The sequence below is a fragment of the Stylophora pistillata genome, chromosome 8 (assembly GCF_964205215.1).
Source record: "Stylophora pistillata chromosome 8, jaStyPist1.2, whole genome shotgun sequence".
Lineage (NCBI taxonomy): Eukaryota > Metazoa > Cnidaria > Anthozoa > Scleractinia > Pocilloporidae > Stylophora > Stylophora pistillata.
Window position 1 is genome coordinate 5,801,088 of NC_142526.1, and position 22,714 is coordinate 5,823,801.

The 22,714-nt window shown below is 40.3% G+C and overlaps 2 protein-coding genes and 2 long non-coding RNA genes across 6 annotated transcripts; 1 reads left to right on the forward strand and 3 right to left on the reverse strand.

The window, feature by feature from the left end:
* Positions 1-379: 379 nt before the first annotated feature.
* LOC148724631 (uncharacterized) lies at positions 380-7,542 on the reverse strand. Its single transcript, XR_015990993.1, has 3 exons — positions 7,465-7,542; positions 3,097-3,203; positions 380-825 (listed from the first exon to the last, which is right to left on the reverse strand). It is a non-coding gene; the product is annotated as an uncharacterized LOC148724631 (long non-coding RNA).
* Positions 7,543-9,693: 2,151 nt separating this feature from the next.
* On the reverse strand, positions 9,694-12,719 carry LOC148724632 (uncharacterized). Its single transcript, XM_088730379.1, has 4 exons — positions 12,665-12,719; positions 11,689-11,954; positions 11,202-11,368; positions 9,694-10,448 (listed from the first exon to the last, which is right to left on the reverse strand). Exons 1-4 carry the CDS (start codon positions 12,717-12,719, stop codon positions 10,205-10,207), a joined length of 732 nt encoding a protein of 243 aa, XP_088586505.1. The 3' UTR covers positions 9,694-10,204.
* Positions 11,822-22,576, reverse strand: LOC111344843 (uncharacterized). Of its 3 annotated transcripts, none has more exons than XM_088731115.1 (9): positions 22,457-22,576; positions 20,522-21,373; positions 19,417-19,743; positions 18,931-19,083; positions 17,134-17,395; positions 16,358-16,545; positions 15,209-15,780; positions 14,864-14,993; positions 11,822-11,954 (listed from the first exon to the last, which is right to left on the reverse strand). In XM_088731115.1, the coding sequence occupies exons 1-8, from the start codon at positions 22,509-22,511 to the stop codon at positions 14,877-14,879; spliced, it is 2,526 nt and encodes an 841-aa protein (XP_088587241.1). In that variant the 5' UTR covers positions 22,512-22,576; the 3' UTR covers positions 11,822-11,954; positions 14,864-14,876. The 3 variants fall into 3 exon arrangements, with proteins under 3 accessions (XP_088587241.1, XP_088587242.1, XP_088587239.1); XM_088731116.1 differs by lacking the exon at positions 11,822-11,954 and adding an exon at positions 13,741-14,170 and having other exon boundaries at positions 17,134-17,392; XM_088731113.1 differs by lacking the exon at positions 11,822-11,954 and adding an exon at positions 13,741-14,170.
* Positions 19,739-21,767, forward strand: LOC148724633 (uncharacterized). The gene is made up of 2 exons (XR_015990992.1): positions 19,739-20,044; positions 20,637-21,767. It is a non-coding gene; the product is annotated as an uncharacterized LOC148724633 (long non-coding RNA).
* Positions 22,577-22,714: the final 138 nt, after the last annotated feature.

Here is a 22,714-nt window from a genome sequence, read left to right on the forward strand (position 1 = left end):
GAACGGGGAATGAACGGGAAATGAACGGGGAATGAGCGGGGAATGAACGGGGAATGAACGGGAAATGAACGGGGAATGAACGGGGAATGAACGGAGAATGAACGGGGAATGAACGGGGAATGAACGTGGAGTGAACGGGGAATGAACGGGAAATGAACGGGAAATGAACGGGGAATGAACGGGGAATGAACGGGGAATAAACGGGGAATGAAAGGAGAATGAACGGGGAATGAACGTAATCAAGGTGGTTTATGAGCACCTTTCAAGTCTGGTCGAGGTTAGGATAAACTCGCGTTACGTGTCACCCAAGCAAGCAAACCCGGCATGCAACCATGGGAGTTTCAACTATTATTACGCGCGGTTTGGGATAATTAAGGCCTTTAAAAAAGCAAATAAATAATTTTTAATGTCTCTGAGGTTGTGTAATTCGCAATTTCGAAACAGAGCATAGTACGGTTTCCCCTTCCTATAAAATTCGATTTCAAGCCTTATCCCGCATCCCGTTAAACCTATTGTTAGACCCTCTTGTAACATTCACATCACCACAAATGACTCCCGCAGTGTTCTTTGCGGTGAACATCCTGGTCCTTGAATTCCTTCGCTCCGACGAAGGGCTAACGCTCGAAACGTCAGCTTTTGTAATCGTTACGGTGGCCAATTTACCACTTCAACTTTGTTGATATATCCAAATTATTTTTTCGTTACTCCCACCGACGCAGCCCCAAACAGTTTCTTTCGAAACTATCAGCCTTTATTCCTTGAATTTCAGTCGCGTAAACATCTCCTGATTTCGGTCACACTTGGTGATTTTTGCTACCCGTCGATCTGCGTTTAAAAAGATAAAAAACGGATGAGTCTTCAGGTGAAAGTAAAAAAGAAGCCTGGCTGTAAGAACAGGATTCAAAGAAATTCGACACGAAATTGCGAAAGGATCGAATAAAGGCTGGGGATTAAGAAATCTTCGGCGCTTCCATTCGACTCACGGGCAACCATGAGTGCCTTCTCAGTGCTGCAGCGCGCTTAAGCCGCTTTGAAGTTGATGGAAACACTTGAAGCTGATCGAGCCGGCCGGCCGGCAGAATGGAACTAAAGCTTGGTCACAGGTAACTGTTTCGATAAGTTATCTACAAAATACATTTCGGGTGGAAATCTCCTGAGACTTTCCAGGACTAGTTTCGCAGAGTGTTGACAGAACTTGACATGCAGTCATGTACGCCAAATATCCTTAAAATGTTGCCAAAACTTTAAACTTGTAGTTTTATAGGCTTTTCGAGTGTCCTCCCAGCATCTCAAGTGGCTTTATTACGTTACAGAGGCCGTGAAAATATGCTTTGTAGTACTTCTTTGACAGAAATTCAGCAAATGGGGGCTCTAGAGGCTGATGAGGTCTCCCCTTGAAAACTGAACTGACCAATCAGACGATGCGTACTATGTTCATTCATGCTATAATATAAAGCTTTGTCAAGTGACACGCGTGATGTGATAATTGTCTGCCATATTTCCTCCGATTGATTTTCTCATCAACTATTCGTGTTCACAGAAACTGCTAAAAAAGACCAATCTTAGGGCATCGCAGATCCTGGCGTTACCCGACCAGCCCGACCCCTGCCCAAACCTCAGTTGTTTTTCCCTCCGCCAAGTTGCTCAGTTTTTACCAACAGAACTCCTCAATCTTGCTAGGTAACGCTTATGTGTCAATGTTGTATCGTTTAGTAGGGGCTGTAATAAACCTGCTTTCAAGCAAATTCTCGCTTTGTAGGTTCTTGACAGATCTTAAGACAAAAAAATCCCTGCAAAACTAAATTACTTTACATTTTATCAGGCAATAAAGTTAAAGTTCTCACTGCATCGAGCAATATGAGTTTGTTTCGAGTGGATCGCAATTTGTATTCCTCACCCCTACTCCTCACCCGCTACCTCTCACACCTACATCTCATCCCCTACCCCTCACCCCTGGAATAGCCATCAGTGTTTAGATTTAGAATTATTTAGCTTCGCCAACCGGCAGGGACACCGCCACAGCTTGCGCCAGTTATTGCGGGCCCAATAATCCCAACCATCCCACCCCAGGGGAGGACGGCCATCACACAGTAATCTCGTGTGTGGGAAATTAACGTCTCCTACCCCAACCCTGCAGGAGACGGGACCTCCATTTATTCGTCCCTATCCGAGAACACTAGTATATCTAACCATTTCTTGATGTTATAGAAAGGTAGCAAATTACTCTCAATTATTTTAAGACCTTTACTGTTGGTCCGGCCGGGGCTTGAACCCTCGACCTCCCGCACAACAGTCCAGCGCTCTATCCAGTGTGGTGGATTGTGAGAGTTTATCTTATCCCAACTGAAGTGTTAGAGGTGGTCTGTTTTGCAGAAAGCTCTGTCGAAGGTATAGACAGTGGGAAAAGTAGTAGTCTAGATTGGTGGCTTAAAAATGAGATCGAGAAATCCAGGCGAGAACTTTGTAAAACCCATCGCGAACGATCGCCATTCAACGCGTGATTATGAAAAGCAAAGTTATTCACCTTCAGTAGCCTTTTTTACGTTTTACATCGCGCACAGTTCTTGAGTTTTGATAAAAAACTCGTGTCTAAGAACAAAAATTTCCATAATTTTCACCAAGAGCACGTTTTGAACGATGTGATGTGATGTGATCCTACTATTTAGCTGTATTTGCGTTTCACAAGCGCACACGACACGTTATAAGATCAGCTGTTTTGTTTAAAAATTGAACAAATCGATCGTACTAAATTAACTCAGGTGAAAAGAGCTTTTAGTGGATAGTCCACATTTTGGCCATCTCCTGTTACCCAAAGGACCAAGGACCCCTTCCCCGCTCTTCTCTCCCCCCCTCGCCTATCCCTAGATATAGAAATCAACAGACCCGTTTTCTTTGATCAGATGGTTAATGATATAGGACCATTTACCATTCCGATGTTCTTAACCATCTACTCGAAGCCACTAGCCGCAGGAGCATTATGAATGGCGATCGTCTGTCAAATCAAGAGTAATCATGGATGAATGTTTTAGGCGATTGCACCCCGCACCCTTAACCCAACGAACTTAGGTTGAATAAATTGAAACGCTCTGTCCTTACATTTTGAAGTTCTTGACTATCATCATGAAAATAATTAAACGCTATTCTGTACTAAGGGATGAATGCCATACTTCCTTTTTCCAGAAACTTTCCTCGTCCCAAAGTATCTGCAAAATAAATGAGGTAAAGGATAAGAATAACGGTAATTAAAAATATCAGTTAATTTACATGTAATCGTAGGTGGAGAGTTTTATTAACGAAAGTTACAGCTCAAACGTACTGACGATGATCATCTTTCTTTTCTTTAGAGGTCATTTGTGTTGTGGAGTATTTTAAAGGATTGCTATTTTGAGTAGTTTTAGGTTTATCTTTTGTTTTAATGACTCTCGCCTTTTTGCGTCTGTGTTATTTTGGTAAATCTATAGTTTTGATCCTTTACTTTTAGTGTGTGCTTGAACTTAGCTCAGTTCTCTCTGTGCTAGACATTTTAATCGCTTGTTATGGTTGAGAATAATCAGTTTTATAGGTGGTCATGTTTCGGTTGGTAAAACTGACCTTGAGCTTTACCCACACTAAGATCATGTTTTGTGCGCGTGATTTTCGTATGCTGCTCGATCATTGGCGTTTAATTGGTTCCTTGGTGCTCGCCAAGTGTTTCGAAGCGAGCCACCCCATTTACCCCTTTGCAAAACAACGAATACACTGCGGAAACTCTCACGGTCAGCTAACCCAAACATGTCTGTGATTTTTACATTAAATGCGAGGGCACTCCTTGCTGAAGTTGGAAGAGAAATAACTGTGGGAGTAGAAGGTAGTAGCAACAATAGAAGAGTAGAGAATAAAGAAGAAAATTAATGTCTTGGTACCTCTCGTTAATTCAGCCAAGCGAGCGGTAAAAACCCCCCAACAAATTTGGTGGAGGACCCGTCTTCAACAAAACTGGAGGAGCACCCGTTATCTACAAGTTGGTAAAGGACGTTTTTGGAATTCCTACAATTGTGAGTGGAACTTCGCTTTTATCAGCATGCTTTTCCGTTGCAAGCTAATTTGACTTTCTACATCTGAGTGATAGCCCAGTTCTTTTCTAGTCAGCGTAGAATGTAGCAGTTTATTTAGTGTATAGGTCAGTTAGCTTCTGGTTTGAGTATCGCTGTTAATGATCAATTTCATGGTTTGGATTTTCAATTACGCGTCTGCAACATTTTCTCTTTATTAGAACCGTTTTCGATTACGTTGCTTTAATTTTTGGAAATTTGGCTCATGTGCCATCTCTTTAACAATCATCCTGATTACTAGGCAGCGAGCGCGTGCCCTGGCAGAAGAGGCCGTTCGCCAGGAAAATTTAGCCGTGAAAATTCGCCAGGAAAATTTGGCCGTTCGGGGTCGAATGAGTGGCCAGCCCCTCCTCCACCCGTTCAGCTATCTAGAGTACCATTCTTTCGTTCACTTTTTAAATCAGCTAGTAGATCGCTGAGGGCTGACGCACAATCAAGGGCGTTAAGTGGGATTCCTACGCCTAGTGAATGTTCTCTAGTTTCTTCTTGTACCGGTAGCCCAAGTTTTAGCTGACTCCGAAGAAGATCTTATTTATGAGAGCGGCAAGACCAGGAAAAATCTTGAGAATCGTGAAAAGTAAGCGAAGATTCTCTCGAAGCCCGTAATGACTCAGTTGTTAATAATTGACATAATTCTTTATACTCAAATCAATTTTCTCTTGCACCAGCCTATGCAGAAATGGAAGACCAAGTTAGTCAGTTATGCCAAGCAGTCGAACGAATGCAAACTTCGGTTAATTCACAAAATAGAATCGGTGGTGTGAAATCATCAGATACGTCTCCAATTTAATAGAGGTGACGAATCCGATGACGCTCATGAGTTCAATTTATTAGGAATTATAAGAGGGCCGGTAGACTAAATGGTTGGGACAATAAAAGTTTAGCATTAGGGGCTTCCTCTTTATTTAAAGGGTTACGCTTGCCTAGCGCTTGGTTTAAAACTTTACCGAGAGCCGATGAGATGTCTTTCGAAGAATTGTCTGAGAAGTTACTCACGCATTTTGCCTCCGGTGCTAGTGAGTGGCGCGTAAGACACTGGGCGCTAGGGCAGCGACGACAACTAGAGAAAGAATCGGTTGCGGATTATGCCTATAGCCTTCGAACACATTGTGCGAGAATTAATTTGCCTAATTCTGCGTGGACACACTATTTTGTCCAGGGTCTTCCCGAGATTCGCGAGTACGTTGTTTTGCAACAACCTGAAAATTTGGAATCGGCAGAAAACTTCGCTAAACTAAAAGAGTCAGTATTACAAGGGTCGGGTAAACGCGCAGACTTTAACCTAAGGAAGTATCGGCGCAAATTTTGGAAGAACTCTCAAAAGCAATTAACCCTAAAGATAAGTCAATTGGTTTTGTAGGTCCAGCTTTAGATCAAAACTCTCACATGAGCAAATCTGAGATGAAACAAATTATTGGAGACGATTTTCGCGAATTAATGGGAAGCAATATCGATACTAGACCCAGTGGTTAACTTCATTGTCTTCTATATATTTTGCCGGTGCATCTCCATCTACCTTTGCCACATTCCACGCCTGTCAGTCCACCTATCTTGCCAACAACCGTTCCAGAGAGTCACCGACAGAAAACCCGCACTCATTATTCGAAGCACAAGAGGACCGACCAATCGTCCAAAAAGAGCCTCCAAGGAAGCCCGTACTGCAAGGAATTGAATTGAACTGAAGTGAATTATTGTTTTCATTTTCTTATATTTTCATGATGAACTACCTAATAACTTTAACTTTAGTTCATTTTTCTCGAATATTAGAAGAAGCAACGGCCACCCAGCTAGCGTCGGTCAGCGGCCTGTTCGCAACCTTTAAACATCAATGTGAGAGTCAGCATCCGGAACTTGTCACTCCAGTATTCCGTGTAAACCAATCTTTTTCATGACAGGCATTTGATTTATTTTTAGTGTTCTTTTCTGGCCACGGACGTGCCATCGATTGGGATACTCATAACCTAGTTGAATTTGTCGATATTAGTCATTACTTCGTGGTTCATGAACAGTTCTTAAGTCATGTCTTTCGGGGCCCCATTTCTGATAATTTTTACCCTTTGTATGAAGAAAATCAGTTGCGTGCAGTAATGTTCACTTTAAAAATAAGGAATTGCCTTTCAGTAGTCCATAGCCTTTTAATCCGCGCGTCACGCGAGTGCGAAAACGTCTTCATTTTCAAATTAAAAACCTTTGGTTCGCAGGTGACGTAGTTCAATTTCGACAGTTGGTTAATGACCGCTTGGTTGGATTAAGTCTAAATTGATAGGTAATTAAAAAAAAATAAATAAATAAAAAATTCAGTTATTTTGTTAACGGAGCGAAGAGGTATCAATTAGCAATTTCATATCTATCATCCATGCAGTCTTTCCCTTACCATACGCATCGAGGACGATGCTTAATTTAGGCGGGGAGTAATGTAATGTTGTGGAGTATTTTAAAGGATTGCTATTTCGAGTATTTTTAGGTTTACCTTTTGTTTTGATGAGTCTCGCCTTTTTGCGTCTACGTGTTATTTTGGTAAATCTATAATTTTGATCTTTTATCTTTAGTGTGTGCTTGAACTTGGCTCAGTTCTTTCCGTGCTAGACATTTTAATCGCTTGTTGTGGTTGAGAATAATTAGTCAGTTCATAGGTGGTCATGTTTGGGCTGGTAAAACTGACCTTGAGATTTACCCACACTAAGATCATGTTTTGTGCGCGTGATTTTCGTATGCAGCTCGATCATTGGCGTTTAATTATATAATTGGTTCCTTGGTGCTCGCAAAGTGCTTCGGAACGAGCCACCCTATTTCCCCCTTTGCAAAACAACGAATACACTGCGGAAACTCTCACGGTCAGCTAACCCAAACAGGTCTACCATTTTCCTACTTAAAGCGTTGAGCATGGTGATGATTATTATTATTTGGATATATCAACAAAGTGGAAATGGTAAATTGGCCACCGTAACGATTACAAAAGCTGACGTTTCGAGCGTTAGCCCTTCTTTGGAGCGAATAGAGGAATTGTGGGTTGTGTGTGCTTTTAAAGGCAGAAAATGGAGCTACGTTATTGGTGGGAACATGGCAACGAGAAAAACAAGAGTAAATTAGTGGAATGAAAAGCGTTCGTTGATGATTATTATTAGATGCATAGAGCGTTGCTGTAGTAGCTGTCCAGAAGAGAATAAAGAAGAAAATTACAGTCTTAGTACCTCTCGTTAACTCAGCCAAGCGAGCGGTAAAAACCCCCCAACATTTGCATTAGATTTTACGGCGATGATGCTCCAAAGACAGATTTGCCAGCTTTCATATCGGCTTCCCCATAAAAGATCTACAAGAAACTTTTCTTCACGCAAACTCACAAATGATCAGTCATCATAAACAACTCTCCTACCTCGTTTTCCAACATATATCTCTCTTTTTCAGCACTCTTTCAACGTTCCTCCCGCAATAGTTTAATCTGTTTCTCCATTTCACTACAATAAATTCAAAAGACCGCAAAGCACAATTTTTTGGGGTAAGTACCGAATACAATGCTTACAGTGAATTTGCTTCATTTAGCGTTAATTTGCTCGTTTCCTGTTGCTGTTATTGTGACTTCTGCAAAGCTGTCCTAAAATCTAAAATTTGACAGAGTCATTCAATAAAGTCTACTACCAAGCAGCAAGTATTCTTGCGTTTCCTTCTCACGAAAACTGCATTTAGTGAGTTTGTTTGTTATTATGGGTCTGCTATCCCCTTCCCCCCCCCCCTCCCCCAGTATAAAAAACTCAGATAAACTCAACCGACCGGTTTTCTTCTACTAGCTTGCTGAGTATATCAGAATAGTACTTCATGGGGCCACCAGTAGCTATGTCAACCTCGTTCTCAGGGCTTTGCCCTTCCAAAATATTCAAAAAGAGAAAAGCCCTGGGAACGAGGTTGGAGCTCTGCAAGCCTGAATCCTCGGTCAAGTTAAGAGAACAGTTCTGTCAATTTTCTTAAGTCCCCCCCTTTTGGCGAGAACTAATCCCCCCTCCGTTCCCCCTCAAACCCCTTTGTAAGCCCCTTTCCCACCACTTCCCCCCCAAAAAAAATTTATACTGAAAAATAAATTTTATCTGAATGGTCCTCCTTCCTCCAAGCGGTAAATAATGAAGTTTACTTGCTCCTGATTTGAGAGATAATTAAGGCCCACAATTGACGGAATGAATTGTGGGCTGTATTTATCGGTCTCATCAAGAGTAATATTAATGTTCTTGCTTAATTTAAGGCCGAGCGTAATTCATCGATCACTCCCCAAAGACAAAAAAGCCATTTTGCAGTTGTGCGCTTAGTTGCCAAGCCTTTGATTTAGAAAAGGCTGAAGGTGACCTTGTTGCGATAGAGACCAGTATCTAATTAGTATGATCACAAAGTTATTTACATTTGAAAAGCAGCAACATTTGTGTCATAACAAGGTCACTCGGTCTCACCCATGTTCAAAGGCTTGGCAACCAAGCACGTAACTGTAAGATGGGCTATCCGGAAGGCAAAGTCTAAAAAATAGAGATCAATGGCCGGAAATGAAATTAGTTCGTTTTGGTCCGGTAATGTACTACATCCCTCTTCTTTAATGTCAATACCTTATCCAGGAATCAAGACATGAATTGTTATCCGCAAAAAACTTGCGGATCAAGATATTTTGGAATAACCAGGCTCGTTAATTATTTTCTTTTTCTTTTCAAACATCATTCTCTGAGCGATTATGAAACCATCTTGAAATCGCCCTTATTCAATACTGAATATCTAATACACTTTCCCTTTTTTTAATCCTTATAAACCCAATCGAGATTTTACTTTTCACCAAAGTCCCGAAGAATGTGCAACCCCATTCTAATAACTGCATTTAAAATACAATATCATTATAGTTATTCCATTTGTGAAAATATGACCCCATCCAGTGGCGCGCACATCCTCACAAGCCTATTTATGGGATATGCCCCACGGGGAAGAAACTTACTTCCTCGACAACAGCAGCTGGAATTTCATACTTTCGCCTTTCACTGTCGACAATAATTTCTTTTGCAACTTCGATCGCCTCTGTCAGTGATGTGATGCTCTTCCCAGAAAACCGATTCTTTATTTCTTAGCATTTCTCTTTTGACTTTTTCACACTCTCTTTGTGGTCCCATTTTGGCATTATTATTGAACAAGTTGTTTGAATTTCGTCAGCAAAGTGAACCTGTCTTTTACTACGCGTTGATGCGAGCTCCGATTCATGACATTTTATCACATGGCGCCGTTCAGAGGATTTTTTCTCGTATTCTTTGTTCTTAGACTGGCCGTCAATCAATAATTTCACAATCGTCAAGCTGTCAAGGAGGGAATTTCTCCTCTCGGAGGTATGGCGTTTGATGATCCTTCTTCTTTCAGCATTACGAAAATCTCTCTTCTCGTCGTCTTTATTGACATCCTTGATCGTTCTAACTTTGTCCTGGATACGGGCAACTGAGGGGACGTTCGTAGTCTGGGAGACTTCCGTTTCCTGGGGGACGTTCTTACTCTGGTAGACCTTCCTTTCCTGGGGGATTTCCGCACTCTAGGAAACTATTGTATTTATGACTGAGTAATTTGTTGATGTCATAAAAATGATGAGCCGTTTTTTAGACGAAGAAAAAGGATTGAGTACCGATGTAACAAACCGGTTCACTTTCATTAGAGCAAACAATATTAGATGCTTGTGGCAGAACATCCTACAATCTGATTCTTCGTTATCTGTTTCCTGTTTCCCGTACAAACATTTTCAGAAGAAAGAATCTCAGAATCAAACTGATATCAAAGCGACACATGGATCGAAAATTTAGCTTTGAGCACCACGATTTCGAGGGCGTTAAAGTCACACTACCCCGCCATCCCAGCTCCATTTAGCGTTGAGCAAGAATATGTTACTACATGTAGAAGCATCTCCGTTAATACAATAGTTTTTTTTTTGCAATTTACCTCCGTAGAAAGCAGACAATTGACTAATAATTAATTTCTTAAAGAAGCGTGAAAGTCCATCGCTTTCTCACACCCGCTATACCCTGTCTCGATTGCAAGTTTCGTAGCGGGTGTGAATTTTCCTACTCCTTCACTTCCTTTAAAGCGCAGCCGCTAGCTTTTCCGGCTTTATCTCATAAAAAACCATGATCATGCCTGTTGTAAAAATTTATTTTCATACCTGGTGTTTGAGAAGGACTGGGCAGAGGCTCTTCTTGAGGATAGCAAAAGTAGTAATAGCCCCCTTGATAATCATCTTCTGGAGGATAACTGCTATCAACTCTGACGATGGTAAGCTCTTCCTCGCCACTTTTACCAGTCTCTGCATCCGCATTTCTCGTAGACGTGTACAAGTATTCATAATGTTTCCTGATAGACCTGCAGGTAAAAACGAAAGGTTTAAGAACCTTATCTTAAGCTACGAGGATAACTGCATCACCAGCGACCTACTGTTCCTATCGTATATTTCATCTTAAGAATCAGTTTCGGAGTAAGAAGGGTTGAAACCAAAATACAGAAAGATTCAGACTCTCTGTGATTATGTGAGAAGAAAGGTCAAGAGGTCTTCAATTCCCGAAAGAAAAAGGGCTTACCTTTTTTCTTTAGCTTAAAAATTGATTACCAATTATATCTCTTTCTAACAACTAGCCAATCTGCTCAAGTAGCATATAAAGTTATCCAACAGATAAGGCTCTACCTAATGGGTAAGTGTTATCAAAACCTACTGCGCTCTTCACTCTGGATGAATATTTAAAATGCAATCCAAACTTCGAACAACCTAGGTCTGGCGAATAACGACACTTTGCAGTACTCCATCCCAAGAAAAACATCAAGACCATTAACCATCAACGAATGATTACGGTTTGCGATTTTGAAACGTGACGTTATACATACCAAGGAAACACAAAGAAAGAAATCATCTTGAGAAGCAGAAAGACCCCTGCTGCCCCGAAGGTTGTGGCAGTAATGGAAAGGCCACCTTCTTTTTAGTCTTCCGTTTTGTCGTTTGCTTTGTTGGCACTTATTATTTCGCCATTGCTTTTTCTGTGAGCCAGGGACAAACCAGTCCAGCGACTATCAGATCCTTGTATGGTAAGAGGCTTTGGGGCTATATTAGACTGCATACTGTACCTGGGATCTTCAGGGCCATGTCGTGCGGAGATCTTTTCTTTCGAAGGCAAAAGGACAAGAGGTGTACCAGACTCCCTGTCAATGAAACGTTCAGCCTCAAGATGTCGAGGCTCTCCGGATCCCACGTTGGTTTCACCAGAACTCACTTTGTCGTTAGGAGGACTAACCTTAAACAAGTAAATATCAAACATAGATACTATATCTTGTCATAACCAGACCATCAAAATAAGAAAAGTTTAACAAAACTATTCACAAATAAGGAGCCAAAAAGCTTTCCACAGGCTGTCATGTAGGTGATAAAGTAGAACGATGCTCCACCGAAATCTTCCAGAACACTGGATTGGTGAGCCACAACATACGGAACATGGGTTTGTGTTCCAGTAGGGTAAATGCTACGGGAAGTAACAACACTCCGAGTAGACTCGTGCCACAGAAGCTGGGATAAGCTCTGAGAGGACGAACCTTAATGCTCGTAAACTGACCTTACCTTTTTTAATTTTTTTGATGATTTTAGTAGGTTCTCCACTCTCCTCAAGATATTCTTTCCGATGTTAAACGATTTCTTCAATTTAGCTGTAAGGGTTGGTCCTCCGCTCTCGGTAATCCCATCACGGGTAGATGTTTCTGAACTGGTATCTTGGCCAGTTTTAGCATAATCACCTTTGCTATCATGGAGCCTGTTTTGAAGAGGCTTCAATGAAAAAACGGGAAAGCTACCTGTCCCTTTAAGACTTGTTGATGGTAGAGAATTTCCTACAGATAAAACAAACGTATGCCAGGATTGTCGTTACAAAAGATAATTTTTGTGCCGCGACGCCCCTGGCCTACATAGGTTAGATTTCAAAGAACGTTCACTTTTACCTCTGGTGTTTTGACTGACCTCTTTTTTCTACACTTTCGCTGTTATTGGTTAAATATATCTCTCCAATCTGGAGACGATTTCTAAAAATCTTGATCCGTTTTATATATTTCTCAGTGTTTGTAGTTGTAGCAAGTTAAAAAAGTAACTGGTACCCAAAGGGGGACAAATGCTAACTATTTCGATTTGTTTATTTATTTATTTATTTATTGCATGAGTAGGTCTTCAGTGGAAAGATTTCCAATTTTTTACTTTTTAAAAAAAGAGTGAGGGAGAAAGAGGGCGAATCGACATACTTGACTTATACCCACGGCTAATTTTCATTGATTAGCTTTTTCGTTGTTGCTGACTGAATATTTCAAATGTCTTTGACTTAGCGACAGTTATTACTGCATGAGATGGGTACGCTAGGAATAGCTCCTATTGTCTATCTAGTTACAAGATAAACCAAAGGCTCTCAGCGCGGAATTCAAACTGACATAAACAACAAAAATGACATGCACCATATTTTTCCCTCTTCGCGCACTGAACCGTCAGGCCACGAAGTAAATAGAAATCGCTTCAAATTTCGAAATTACGCAAATAAAGTAGAAATGCAACTAACCTTTGCCAAATGCGGAAATTGCAAGAGCAAAACTCACGATCCAAATCACTCTCATCTCATTTTTTTAGGAAATTATCGCTGCATAAATAACTGCGAGGCTCTCCGAAAGAAAAGTGACTGAAATGTGACCTCGTAAAGGTTTATTGCGAGCTTGGAAACAATCATTATTAAGAATTAACGTAATTGTTTGCTGCGCGGTCCTGTGCAGAACGTGACCTTCAAGCTAACAGGATAAGTTTTTTTCCCTTTTTCTTTGGTATTTTTGAGATTTCTTACTTCTGTAATTTTTGATGCTATTCTTATCAAACAGAATAATGGAAAAGACTCAGTGCGCGCAGGTTCTTTGTCGCAGTCACGCAAGTGTTTTCGATAACGTGACCGTAGTTTGTGTCGTGAAAATCCAAGTGACCGTTTGCCTTGATCCACGATATTAACCAGCGCTACGTCACAAGTAAAAGTGGTAAACATTTTCAGTATACGGTATTGTGCAAAAGGTATGCACAAGGCAAACGCCCGTCGACGAAATTTGACAAAATTCCAGAGTTTTCGACGAACTTTGGTCCAAAAGAAATTTACGTGACATTTCAGTGAAGTTTCTGTGCAGCCATCGTTTGATTTCATGTTTTACGGATTGATCAACTGGGAGCGCTAGTGAGTCTCGAATTTCGAGAGAAAATTCGTAGGGAATCTGTTAGAGGAAATTCGCGTTTCAGTATTCACGAAAATACTGTTTAAGATACAATTAATATATGAAGTTCATATATTTTGAACTGCGGTATTAGATACGTATGATGCACGATCCTCGCAGTAGATAGCGCTATTATACAATGGCGAAAATCAGACCTGAAAAAAAATCAGGCCTGTACGGGACTCGAACCACTGACCTCTGCGATACTAGTGCAGCGCTCTACCAATTGAGCTAACAAGCCAACTGGGAGCAGGCCGTTAAGCTGATAGCGCTATCTACTGCGAGGATCGTGCATCATACGTAAAATACTGTTTGTTAAGGTTGACTTATTCATTAAAGAACAAACGGAATTTCCCGCTGTGTTCCAGTCCTCAAGCATTCAAACAAGTAGGTAACAACTTTGTTCTTTATTGGAAAGGTATTAAGAAGGAACATGAACGAATAATTCAGAGCCTTCCATGACTGGCCGTGAAATTACCGATACTGTCAGTACATTTCGAAACTGAAAACAAAGAATCTCGTTCACATTTCTCTTCCCCGTCTTTCTTTATCAAGGAAAAAAAAGAAGTGTGCCAGCGCACCAAATTTAAGTTCGAATCAGTGACTGAAAAGAGGTAATAATATTGGTTTTAAGTGTACACAGTATCCTTTGGATTTCCTTTTCTTTGTCAATCAGAAGTGTTAAATAAGATTCCAGTTCATGAAATCAGGAAATGTAAGCTATTACACGAAGAATAAAAAATAAAAAATACAAAGTGAAGAAAAGAAATGAACGATAGAGACTTCTCACAAGCAACATGTTTACCATTCCAAGGCATCTGTCAAAAACAAAGGAGGTTGTTAGTGCAACAAGATTAAGTCTTACGTTGTAATTCAGTTTAATGAACCGAGTTAATAATGTAAATTGGCCACCGTAAAGAGTTTAAAAACTTAATTTTTTTAGCGTCAGCACTTCGTCTTTCGCTCGGACGAAGGACTAACGCTAGAAACACCAGCTTTTTAACTCTTTACGATGGCTAATTAACATTATCAACTCGGTTAATAAAACCAAATTATCTGGCTGTACTCCATGCCCTCACCGACACAGCACCAGGGTTTCTTTGGAAACTTATCCCCTTCATTTAAAAGTTTTACATTGTCTGACTCGAAATTTCGCAGTGCAATGCCTAACGATTTCTTTTCAGTTTTTCGCCACTTTTTACCTCCCTTCTTCTGTCATATAATACAAATGGATAATCGAGGTCAATTTGTTGAATAAATTCGTAGCAGCACTAAAGATTTTTGAAGCCTAAACATCACGTCATCTGACGTCTTCCTCTACAGGAAAACCGCAGGCCCAGGTTGTTCGAAGGGTGAGTGTTGCGCTATACCATAGATAACTCTCTATCAGGTAGACAGCAGAGTACATTTTGATGACAATATATTCGCTGAACAGGGATTTCTCCGTTGGATGCCGCCATCCACTCTTTGAACAACTGGGCCTAGAGCTAGATGAAGTAAGCGAAACTCACCTTTAGACTTTTTTTACATCAACCTTGACGACTTTACTGGGTGAAACACATCATTTTTGGCAACAGGCTTGGTTAAGTCCAACTCATGGTAGCTGAGGTGGTCTTTGGGTTCCATGCCTAAGTTGATCATCTGTAAATCGAGTGAAGGGAACATTCTCTGAGACACCGAAACTGCGACAAAGTACGACTTATATATGGGATCCCTGTGGTCTGAAATCTGTTAGCATCGTATTTCACGTGAGCAAACCCTATGAGCTCAGAATTTTGACCTTTCGTTTCAAGGAAACACTTAGAATTGTTCTGTACAGTGACGTGAAACTATCACAACTTAAAACTTTTCAGTACCTCTTCTACCAAGTTGAGTGGAAGACTGTATCTCTTTGGACTCTCCAGAATAATGGATTTTGCAATCTCTATATCGTCTGAAAGCGATGCTCTCCTCTTTCCAGAAGTCTGCTCCTTAATTGCTCGACGTTTCTCCTTGGAATGTTCCAATCTCTCCCTATAAGGCGAGTCTGGTTCAATCACTGAACAGGCAATCTCCAGTTCATCGGCAAAAGACACCCTTTTTTTATTCAACCCTTTGTCTGACTCAAGACCTGAGCAGCACTCCTTGATAATGTGTCTCCGTCGTGCGGCCTTCTTCTCGAACTCTTTATTCTTTGCATAGTCACCAATGATGGATTTAGCAATTGTAATGCTGTCAACCAGCGAGTTTCTCCTTTGGGAACTTTGTTTCTTGATGAGCCTCCTCATTTCAGAATTTCGCGAGTCCCTCCTCTTGCCGTCAGCCATCACATCCGGGGCCTTCCATTCCCCGTGTCGATGGCTGGTGCCTTCCACAGTTCTGGTAGTCAGGTGCTCTTTACTCTGCAGACCAAAGCGTGCTCTGAGCAAGTTGACGAAATTTCCACTCACTTTGAGAGCAAATTAAAACAAAAGGATCAAGACGTAATCCAAAGTAATTGAAACAACCAATCAGAACAAAAGTGGCCTCACAAAGGGCCAATGAAAACGTGGAGTAAAGATCACGTAAACTACGTGAAGTATGTGGGTGGCGCCTGACTCTGGGTCGCGAGATCCTGGTTCGAGACCTGGTCGTGTGATTGTGTTGTAGTACTGGGTCTAGCTCCCAGTGCTACTCTCCATCAAGGAGTGTTACTGGGCTTGGGAAGGAATAAATAAAATTATAGACTGTGGAAGGATGATAAATATGTAACTTATTTGTATTTTTAGCAGAGGTATTTTTTGGCAAGATCAAGAGCCACCTTGTGAAAATACTGAATAAAGTCATTATTATTATTATAATTACTATTATTAAATACAAAGTAATTCTATATTTCCCTTAAATACAATTGTAGCTTGAAGCTAACAGTTCTCCAAAGCTTCAGTCCTGAAACAGCAAAGTTCTCCACCTCTTAGAACAGAATATTTCTGCAGAAAACTCAGAGTATTTACTTTCCCTAAATTGATTCTACTGTTTGCTTTGAGTACCTGGAGCAGACTTGGGAGTGTAAGCCGTGGTAACTTTCTTCAAGGGTGGAGGGGGTAGAGGCATTTCATACTCATGCTCTAGGGGGTGGACCCTATCAACTCTGATACTTGTGAGCTCCCCATTCTGTCCAGATTCTCGATCTTTGTCCATTTGTCGGCACAGATGCAAATAATATTTCCTTACAGGCCTGTGTATGAAAACAGAAACACACACACACACACAAACACACACACAAAAAAATCAATGCCAAGCTTGGAATTCAATGCAGTTTTTCAAAGAAGGGGCTAATCAAAATCTCATCAAGGGCCCCATAGTGAGTCATTTTCTTATAATGAATACATGATACAGTATGTACATACATCTATGGAACTATTTGAAGCTCTTGGACATAGGTATATTCCATCTGACCCATATGCAGACGGCTGCTTATGTTACTACATTTTCTAAACAGCAAAATAATCTTGCCCTATTAATCCACCAAAACCCCCACTAAACAATAAGGCCCCAAAAATGCAACCCTAACTAAACAACGCAACAAATTATTTTAGTCATGAGCATCATTTGTTTACACGCTTAAGATCTGGAAAATGTCTGAACATGCATCATGCCTTTTTGTGGTGTGTCATGTAGTTTGATCTAATTATTTCTCTGTGTCTTTATTTCAGAGGTTTCACTCCTACATGTAAGCACAGGGAAGGTTCAAAAGAACTTTGATGCTGTTTTAAAAGAAGGGCAAATCTAAAGGAGGGGAGGGGCTTATAACATTTCAACTTACCATGCAAAAGCAAAGAAAGCAGCCATCATTACAACCAACAAAATTCCACCCACAATGAAAATTGCTTGCAGCGTGGTCACCACCATTGAAAGGCCGCCTGATTTTTCCGTGCCGTTTTTTGGTTTATCTTTTCCTCTACCAGAAACACCATCATGATGTCTGTCGTGTGCCAAAGACATACCAGTCCAGCGAACTTCAGAGACAGGCAACTCGAATGGTTCATTACCTGATTTCACCCCAGTAGATTGCTCTGAGTGTTCTTCTGGATAATAAACAAGGGAAGGGAAAAAGACCTTGAAGGAAATTATCTGTTATTTTCAAACTACAGAACCCACTAATCCTGAAAATGTCAAACACAGAAAACAAACAAGAAGAGAACAAGGACTGAAGAGATCAAGAAGAGATCCAGGATTTCTGTGAAGCACTGGCTACCTTTGAAATTTGCCAAATGAAAATGCAGCAGTTGTGGGTTGGATTTTTGGCCGGCAATTGCTTGCAATTGATAAAGCACAACAGGCACTTCTGAGGTTACACACTTACACTTGTTCACCACCTTTGAAGCCCCTTACTTGAGATTTAAGCAAGCAGCATAATTTCTTAGCTACAACCCTGCCTATCCCCTCTATAGGAAGGAGTCAAGATGTCACACCTGGTTCTTCTGATTCCCGTTCATTCTCCAGAAAAGATTCCACCAAATCCCTTAACCCTCCTTGAGTGGACACTCAAGGAGGGTCAAGAGATTTGGAGGACACTCCGTATAAGATAGGTAAAGGGGATGCATCCTCTGTATTAACCTGCCCACCTGAAAATTGTTGTTTTGGTTTTAGGTTTTGTTTAGGAGGAATCTGTTGATGAACCAAACTTGACTTTGTAGTAAAGGTTTCTCCATGGAGAAAGCTTTACCTACAAAATCAAGCTTGGTTCATCTTTGTACCAGTCTTCAGAATTCCCTGTCCACCAGTTAGTTCTAAAGAGAAATCATTTTTATCCCACACTGATCTGATTGTACCTTCTTTCTATAAATTGCAATTAATTCGATTTATAATCATTCTGTTGCAGACTGATCCTCAAACTAGTTTCATTTTAAGGAAGCTTTTAATGAGTTTAATCTCCATAAATAGCTGAATCTAGCAAAATTCTTACTTTACAATCCGGTACAATTCTTTCTAAGCTACACAACCTACATAAAAATTATTCAACTAGTCCCTTTCATTAACCATTTAGACCCTACCATCACTAGCCATAGTATTATCTATCTCCTCTCTAACTCTTCTCTATAGATTTCTTTTGGTACTGGCAAAGAGAATTTTGCTTTCTCAATCAAAGTTCTCTGGGTTGGCGATCACATGTGATATAAGATAAGATAACCCCTTTATTTAAACACGATAATATTAAAACTAACAGCTTGAGGAGTCATGTATTTGGTTTATACATTATTTAAATAAGAAGATGACTAGCTAAATATTAAGTAAAATGCTGACACAAACATCTTAATCAAAAGTTGACAAAGTAATAATAATAATAATAATAATAATAATCCACCAGTGAGCTCGAATAAAGAAAAATCATTTTGAACCCATACTGATCTGATTGTTCCTACTTTCTACAAATTGCATTTCATTCTAATCATTCAATCCTCAAACTAAATTTCATTCTAAGAAAGCTTTAAATGAGTTAAATATTTGTGAATGGCTTAAAAAGGTCAGCACAATAATTTTCTTCTAACCTACAAAGTACAGACATTTTTTAGTAACCTATTCTGCTTATTATACCGTAGGAAAGAGGTTGATATCACACCTGGTTCTCCTGATTCCGATTTAGTGTCTTGAAGAGGTTCCTCAAAATGCCTTGACTCCCCTTGAGATGCCTCTCCAACACCACTTTCTGATTCCAAGTCCACATCATTTGGATCTAACTCCCCATCCAAAATTTCTTGTTTTGGTTTTGGAGCTGAGTAAGAATATTTGCACGAACATGTTACGTACCATTCTTGCATAAAATACTAGCCTTAAAGTATTTTAATTTGCAAGTTGCCCCCCACTCATTTCCCGCCTGCCCCGCCCCAGCCCTACCCCTAACCCCCTGCCCCCCACACACACACACATGTATAACTCATTGGGATTCTGAACAGTTTCCCATAATTCACTTGGATGCATTGGTGAAAAAAAGGCATCCACAAGAGGAAGGAGCTAATTGTCTTAGAACAACATGATCTCTCACACATATTGCCATTAATCACTTTCCTCCTGGAGTCAAATGCTAAATATCATGCCTCAGATTCACCTGATTCCAGTTGAGGAAGTGTCTTGACATTGCTTGACGTTTTGGAAGAAGTTTTCCCAGAACCACTCTCAGAATCCATGACCTCCTCTGAATCAACTTCCTTGTCTAAAGATGGTCGTTCTCGTTTCAAGTTTTGTTTTGGCCAATGCTTCTTAAGTAAGCTTGACAATGTAGGCAGAGCCTTCTCAATAGATCCAAATCCTTGCTTGTTTACAGGAATGTTTGTACCAGTCAACTGACTGTCACTCTGCAGGGAGGCTCTAGGATTATTGACATGTGGTGCATGAATCTTTTCAGTATTCTTTCTTCCAAATGCATTTGGCTCACCTACACATTTAGCAGGTCTTGCGGTTAGTAATGAATGTTTTCATATGAAACAAATGTCCAGTAGTCATATCTAAAATACAATCATCATTTGTGATCACCAACTTATCTGAGTGCCCTGTAGTAGTCCTTGTTCACCTATGTGACTGTATATGTATCTCCAATCATTCTGGAGCAAGTTTAAAACTCCTCAAAGAAAACTAATCCTAGGGTTGCTCATGAGTTTGACATATCACCAAATTATGTTATAGAAACCAGAAGTGCACTACCACTATTGGAGCTATCTGTGTTTCAACGGCATGAAGTGAGTATGAACATTGAGATCGATGCATATAGTCAGCCTCTGCATTCTGACAAAATTGTTCATCAAAGGTATTACAACCCCCTTTAACTTCATTACCTCACTAGGTTTCCCTAGAATTTCCTTGTTTCCTATTCAGACATAGCTGAAGTGAAGAACAGTGTGAAGGAACAGTGTTGTCTATGAAACAGTAACCATTGGGCTACCAAATCTCCATAATTTGAACTTCAACATTTTTCTGCATTTTTCATGTTCCCAGGGTCAGGGCTACGTGAGGTGATTTTCCACAACACACATTTACCAGCCAGATGGCATGACACAAAGAGCCTTCCCCTTCCTTCACCCCTGAAAAAACCTGGCTATGCCCGTAATGTTCTGCCAGATGCTGTGACACAGGGAGCCTGCCCTTTCACACACCCCAGTAATACCTAGCTATGTCCCCAATGTTCCCCTTATTATAAGAATGAAGTGATGTCATACCTGTTTTTCCTGTTCTCAGTTGAAGGCCTACAACATTGTCTGGCTCTTCAGACTCAAACATGTCTCGATAAGATTCTCCAGAGCCAGTTTCACTATCCATGTTTGCCTCTTCTAGATCAAGCTCCTCATCTAAAAATGGTCGTTCCTGTTTTGGATTTGGTTTTCCAGAGTTTTTATGGACCAGGCTTGACTTAGATGGCAGAGGTTTTTTCACAGATCCAAGTACTTGTTTGCTAACAGGAATATTCATACCAGTCAACTGAATATGACTCTTCCCAGATGTTCTTTTGGATGGACTTGTTTTAGAGAGAGGTGCCAATTTTTTTAAAAAGCCTTTTAGACTCAAATGAGAAAGTTCCCCAGAACCACTTTTCCTATCCATCTTTATCTTCTCTGGACGAACTTCCTCATCTAAAGACGGTTGTTCTTGTTTTGATTTTTTTGGGAGGTTTTGTTTTGAATGTTTTGATTTTTTTGGTAGCTGGCGTGATTTGGTCGGCAATGCTTTCTCCATAGATCCAGACCCTTGTTTGCCAACAGGAATATTTGAACCAGTATGTTGAAGGTCACTTGTTTTAAGGAGGGGTGCCAACTTTTTGTGAAGGTGTTTTAGATTCAAGCGCCCATGCTTAAATTCCTTTTTTAATTCTTTCAGTCCATTTTCTCTATCTGCATTGGACTTTCTCTGTTCTTGGCCGATGGGTGGCCTCTTTGGGGGTGCTTCCCCAATATTCTCTGAACTGTCATCATTGAAGTCATCTGCAATTCCCTGGTATCCATCGTTGATAGATGCCAAAGGTAATGCAGTGGGAACATTTGCCTCCTCTGAAAATGTAGATGGTAAAGATTTTCCTAGAAATCAAATAAGAAATAGAAATAATCAGTCCTTTGCAATATTCAGCACAATGGATTTAGGGTACGTTTGTTCGCCAAGTAAATTATCTCAATACAGCTGTCAATACAATTTAACGCAAGGTGGTAATGAAAATTGAAGTAATCATCAACTATATAATACAAAACAATTTTTAAGAGTCACCACCGAAATCTATACAAAAGTTAATAAATTCTGAGAATTTTACTTTTTTTTAAGTTTCTCACTGAAAAGGTTTATCAACAACACAGTGATGAATGTGAAATATCCCGACAAAATATTCTAAAAAAACTCATTAATTTATACGATGAGTACACGTCGGAAGTTCGGAAAATGGTGGGTGTTAAAATAAACGAATACTTTTGGAAACTGGCACCGAGACTCGTGCATTAATCGGAACAAACCATCGGTATTTTTCAGCTGATTGGCTTTTCCTTCTCTTCTGGTGCCTCCAGAACAAATAGAATCTTACCAAGGAGTACATATACTGGACAATGGGAAAGACACGTCTGTAACAGTCGTCAACGGCCGAACTTAGTACGACATTATTTTGCTTTTTGAAACACCTTGAGGAACACAACCTAAAGACAGGCCGCCATATATGTCCTCCTGTATTTTGCAAAAGTCTGGGTCGAGTGCACGTGACTGAAAGTTACTGCTTTTCGTGGGCTGGACTTGAAAAGGCTGGAAAGGAAACTCCTAACCCAACCTCTCTGCTCTTCATTTCCATTTTTTTTTTTTTTTTTTTTAGCAGCACCTATTCTTCTGCCACAGAAAGAAATTTTACAGGTTTAAGCACGCGCGTTTTAGCTACATCAGTTGCCCGATTTGTCAATCACTGAAAACCCAAATACAACTACAGTCTGCAGCTCAAAGTTGGCATAGAAAGCTAAAATCACACTTGCAGCTAGTATTCAGAAACTAAAAGACTTTCAAGCTCCCAAATTTCCTCTTACAAGTAGGCAGTTTTTTTTGTATCCCTCGCATTTAATTTCGTCTTTTCCGTTTAATCGGTTCAAAGGCTCGCGTCAAACTTTAAGTCATCCCAGAAATACCTCACTTACCTTGAGCAAGGAAGGCAAATGCAAAGATAAGTAAAACAATCCGATAAAGTCTCATTTTCTCTCGTGAATCATCGCTACATTTTTCTCGTTGCAACTCACCCACAATCGAACGGTTGAGTGATTTACGTCACAATGTGAAAGTAATAAAATAGACTGCAATTAAACAATTATAAACGCGTCATTCATTTTTAATTCTTGCTTTGCTCTACTAATCAAAATCCAAGTCTATGACTTTTTAATTTCAATGCTGTACGTAAA

What these genes read in the sequence shown, in the direction of transcription:
- LOC148724632 (XM_088730379.1), bottom strand. Translation starts at nt 12,719, where the DNA reads ATGAGAGTGATTTGGATCGTGAGTTTTGCTCTTGCAATTTCCGCATTT. An exon ending in AATTTCCGCATTTGGCAAAG is followed by an intron (nt 11,955 to 12,664) that starts GTTAGTTGCATT and finishes TTTTATCTGTAG; the next exon opens with GAAATTCTCTACCATCAACA. An exon ending in CATCAAAAAAATTAAAAAAG is followed by an intron (nt 11,369 to 11,688) that starts GTAAGGTCAGTT and finishes TACTTGTTTAAG; the next exon opens with GTTAGTCCTCCTAACGACAA.
- LOC111344843 (XM_088731115.1), bottom strand. Translation starts at nt 22,511, where the DNA reads ATGAGACTTTATCGGATTGTTTTACTTATCTTTGCATTTGCCTTCCTT. An exon ending in ATTTGCCTTCCTTGCTCAAG is followed by an intron (nt 21,374 to 22,456) that starts GTAAGTGAGGTA and finishes TTTGATTTCTAG; the next exon opens with GAAAATCTTTACCATCTACA. An exon ending in ACTGAGAACAGGAAAAACAG is followed by an intron (nt 19,744 to 20,521) that starts GTATGACATCAC and finishes CTAAATGTGTAG; the next exon opens with GTGAGCCAAATGCATTTGGA.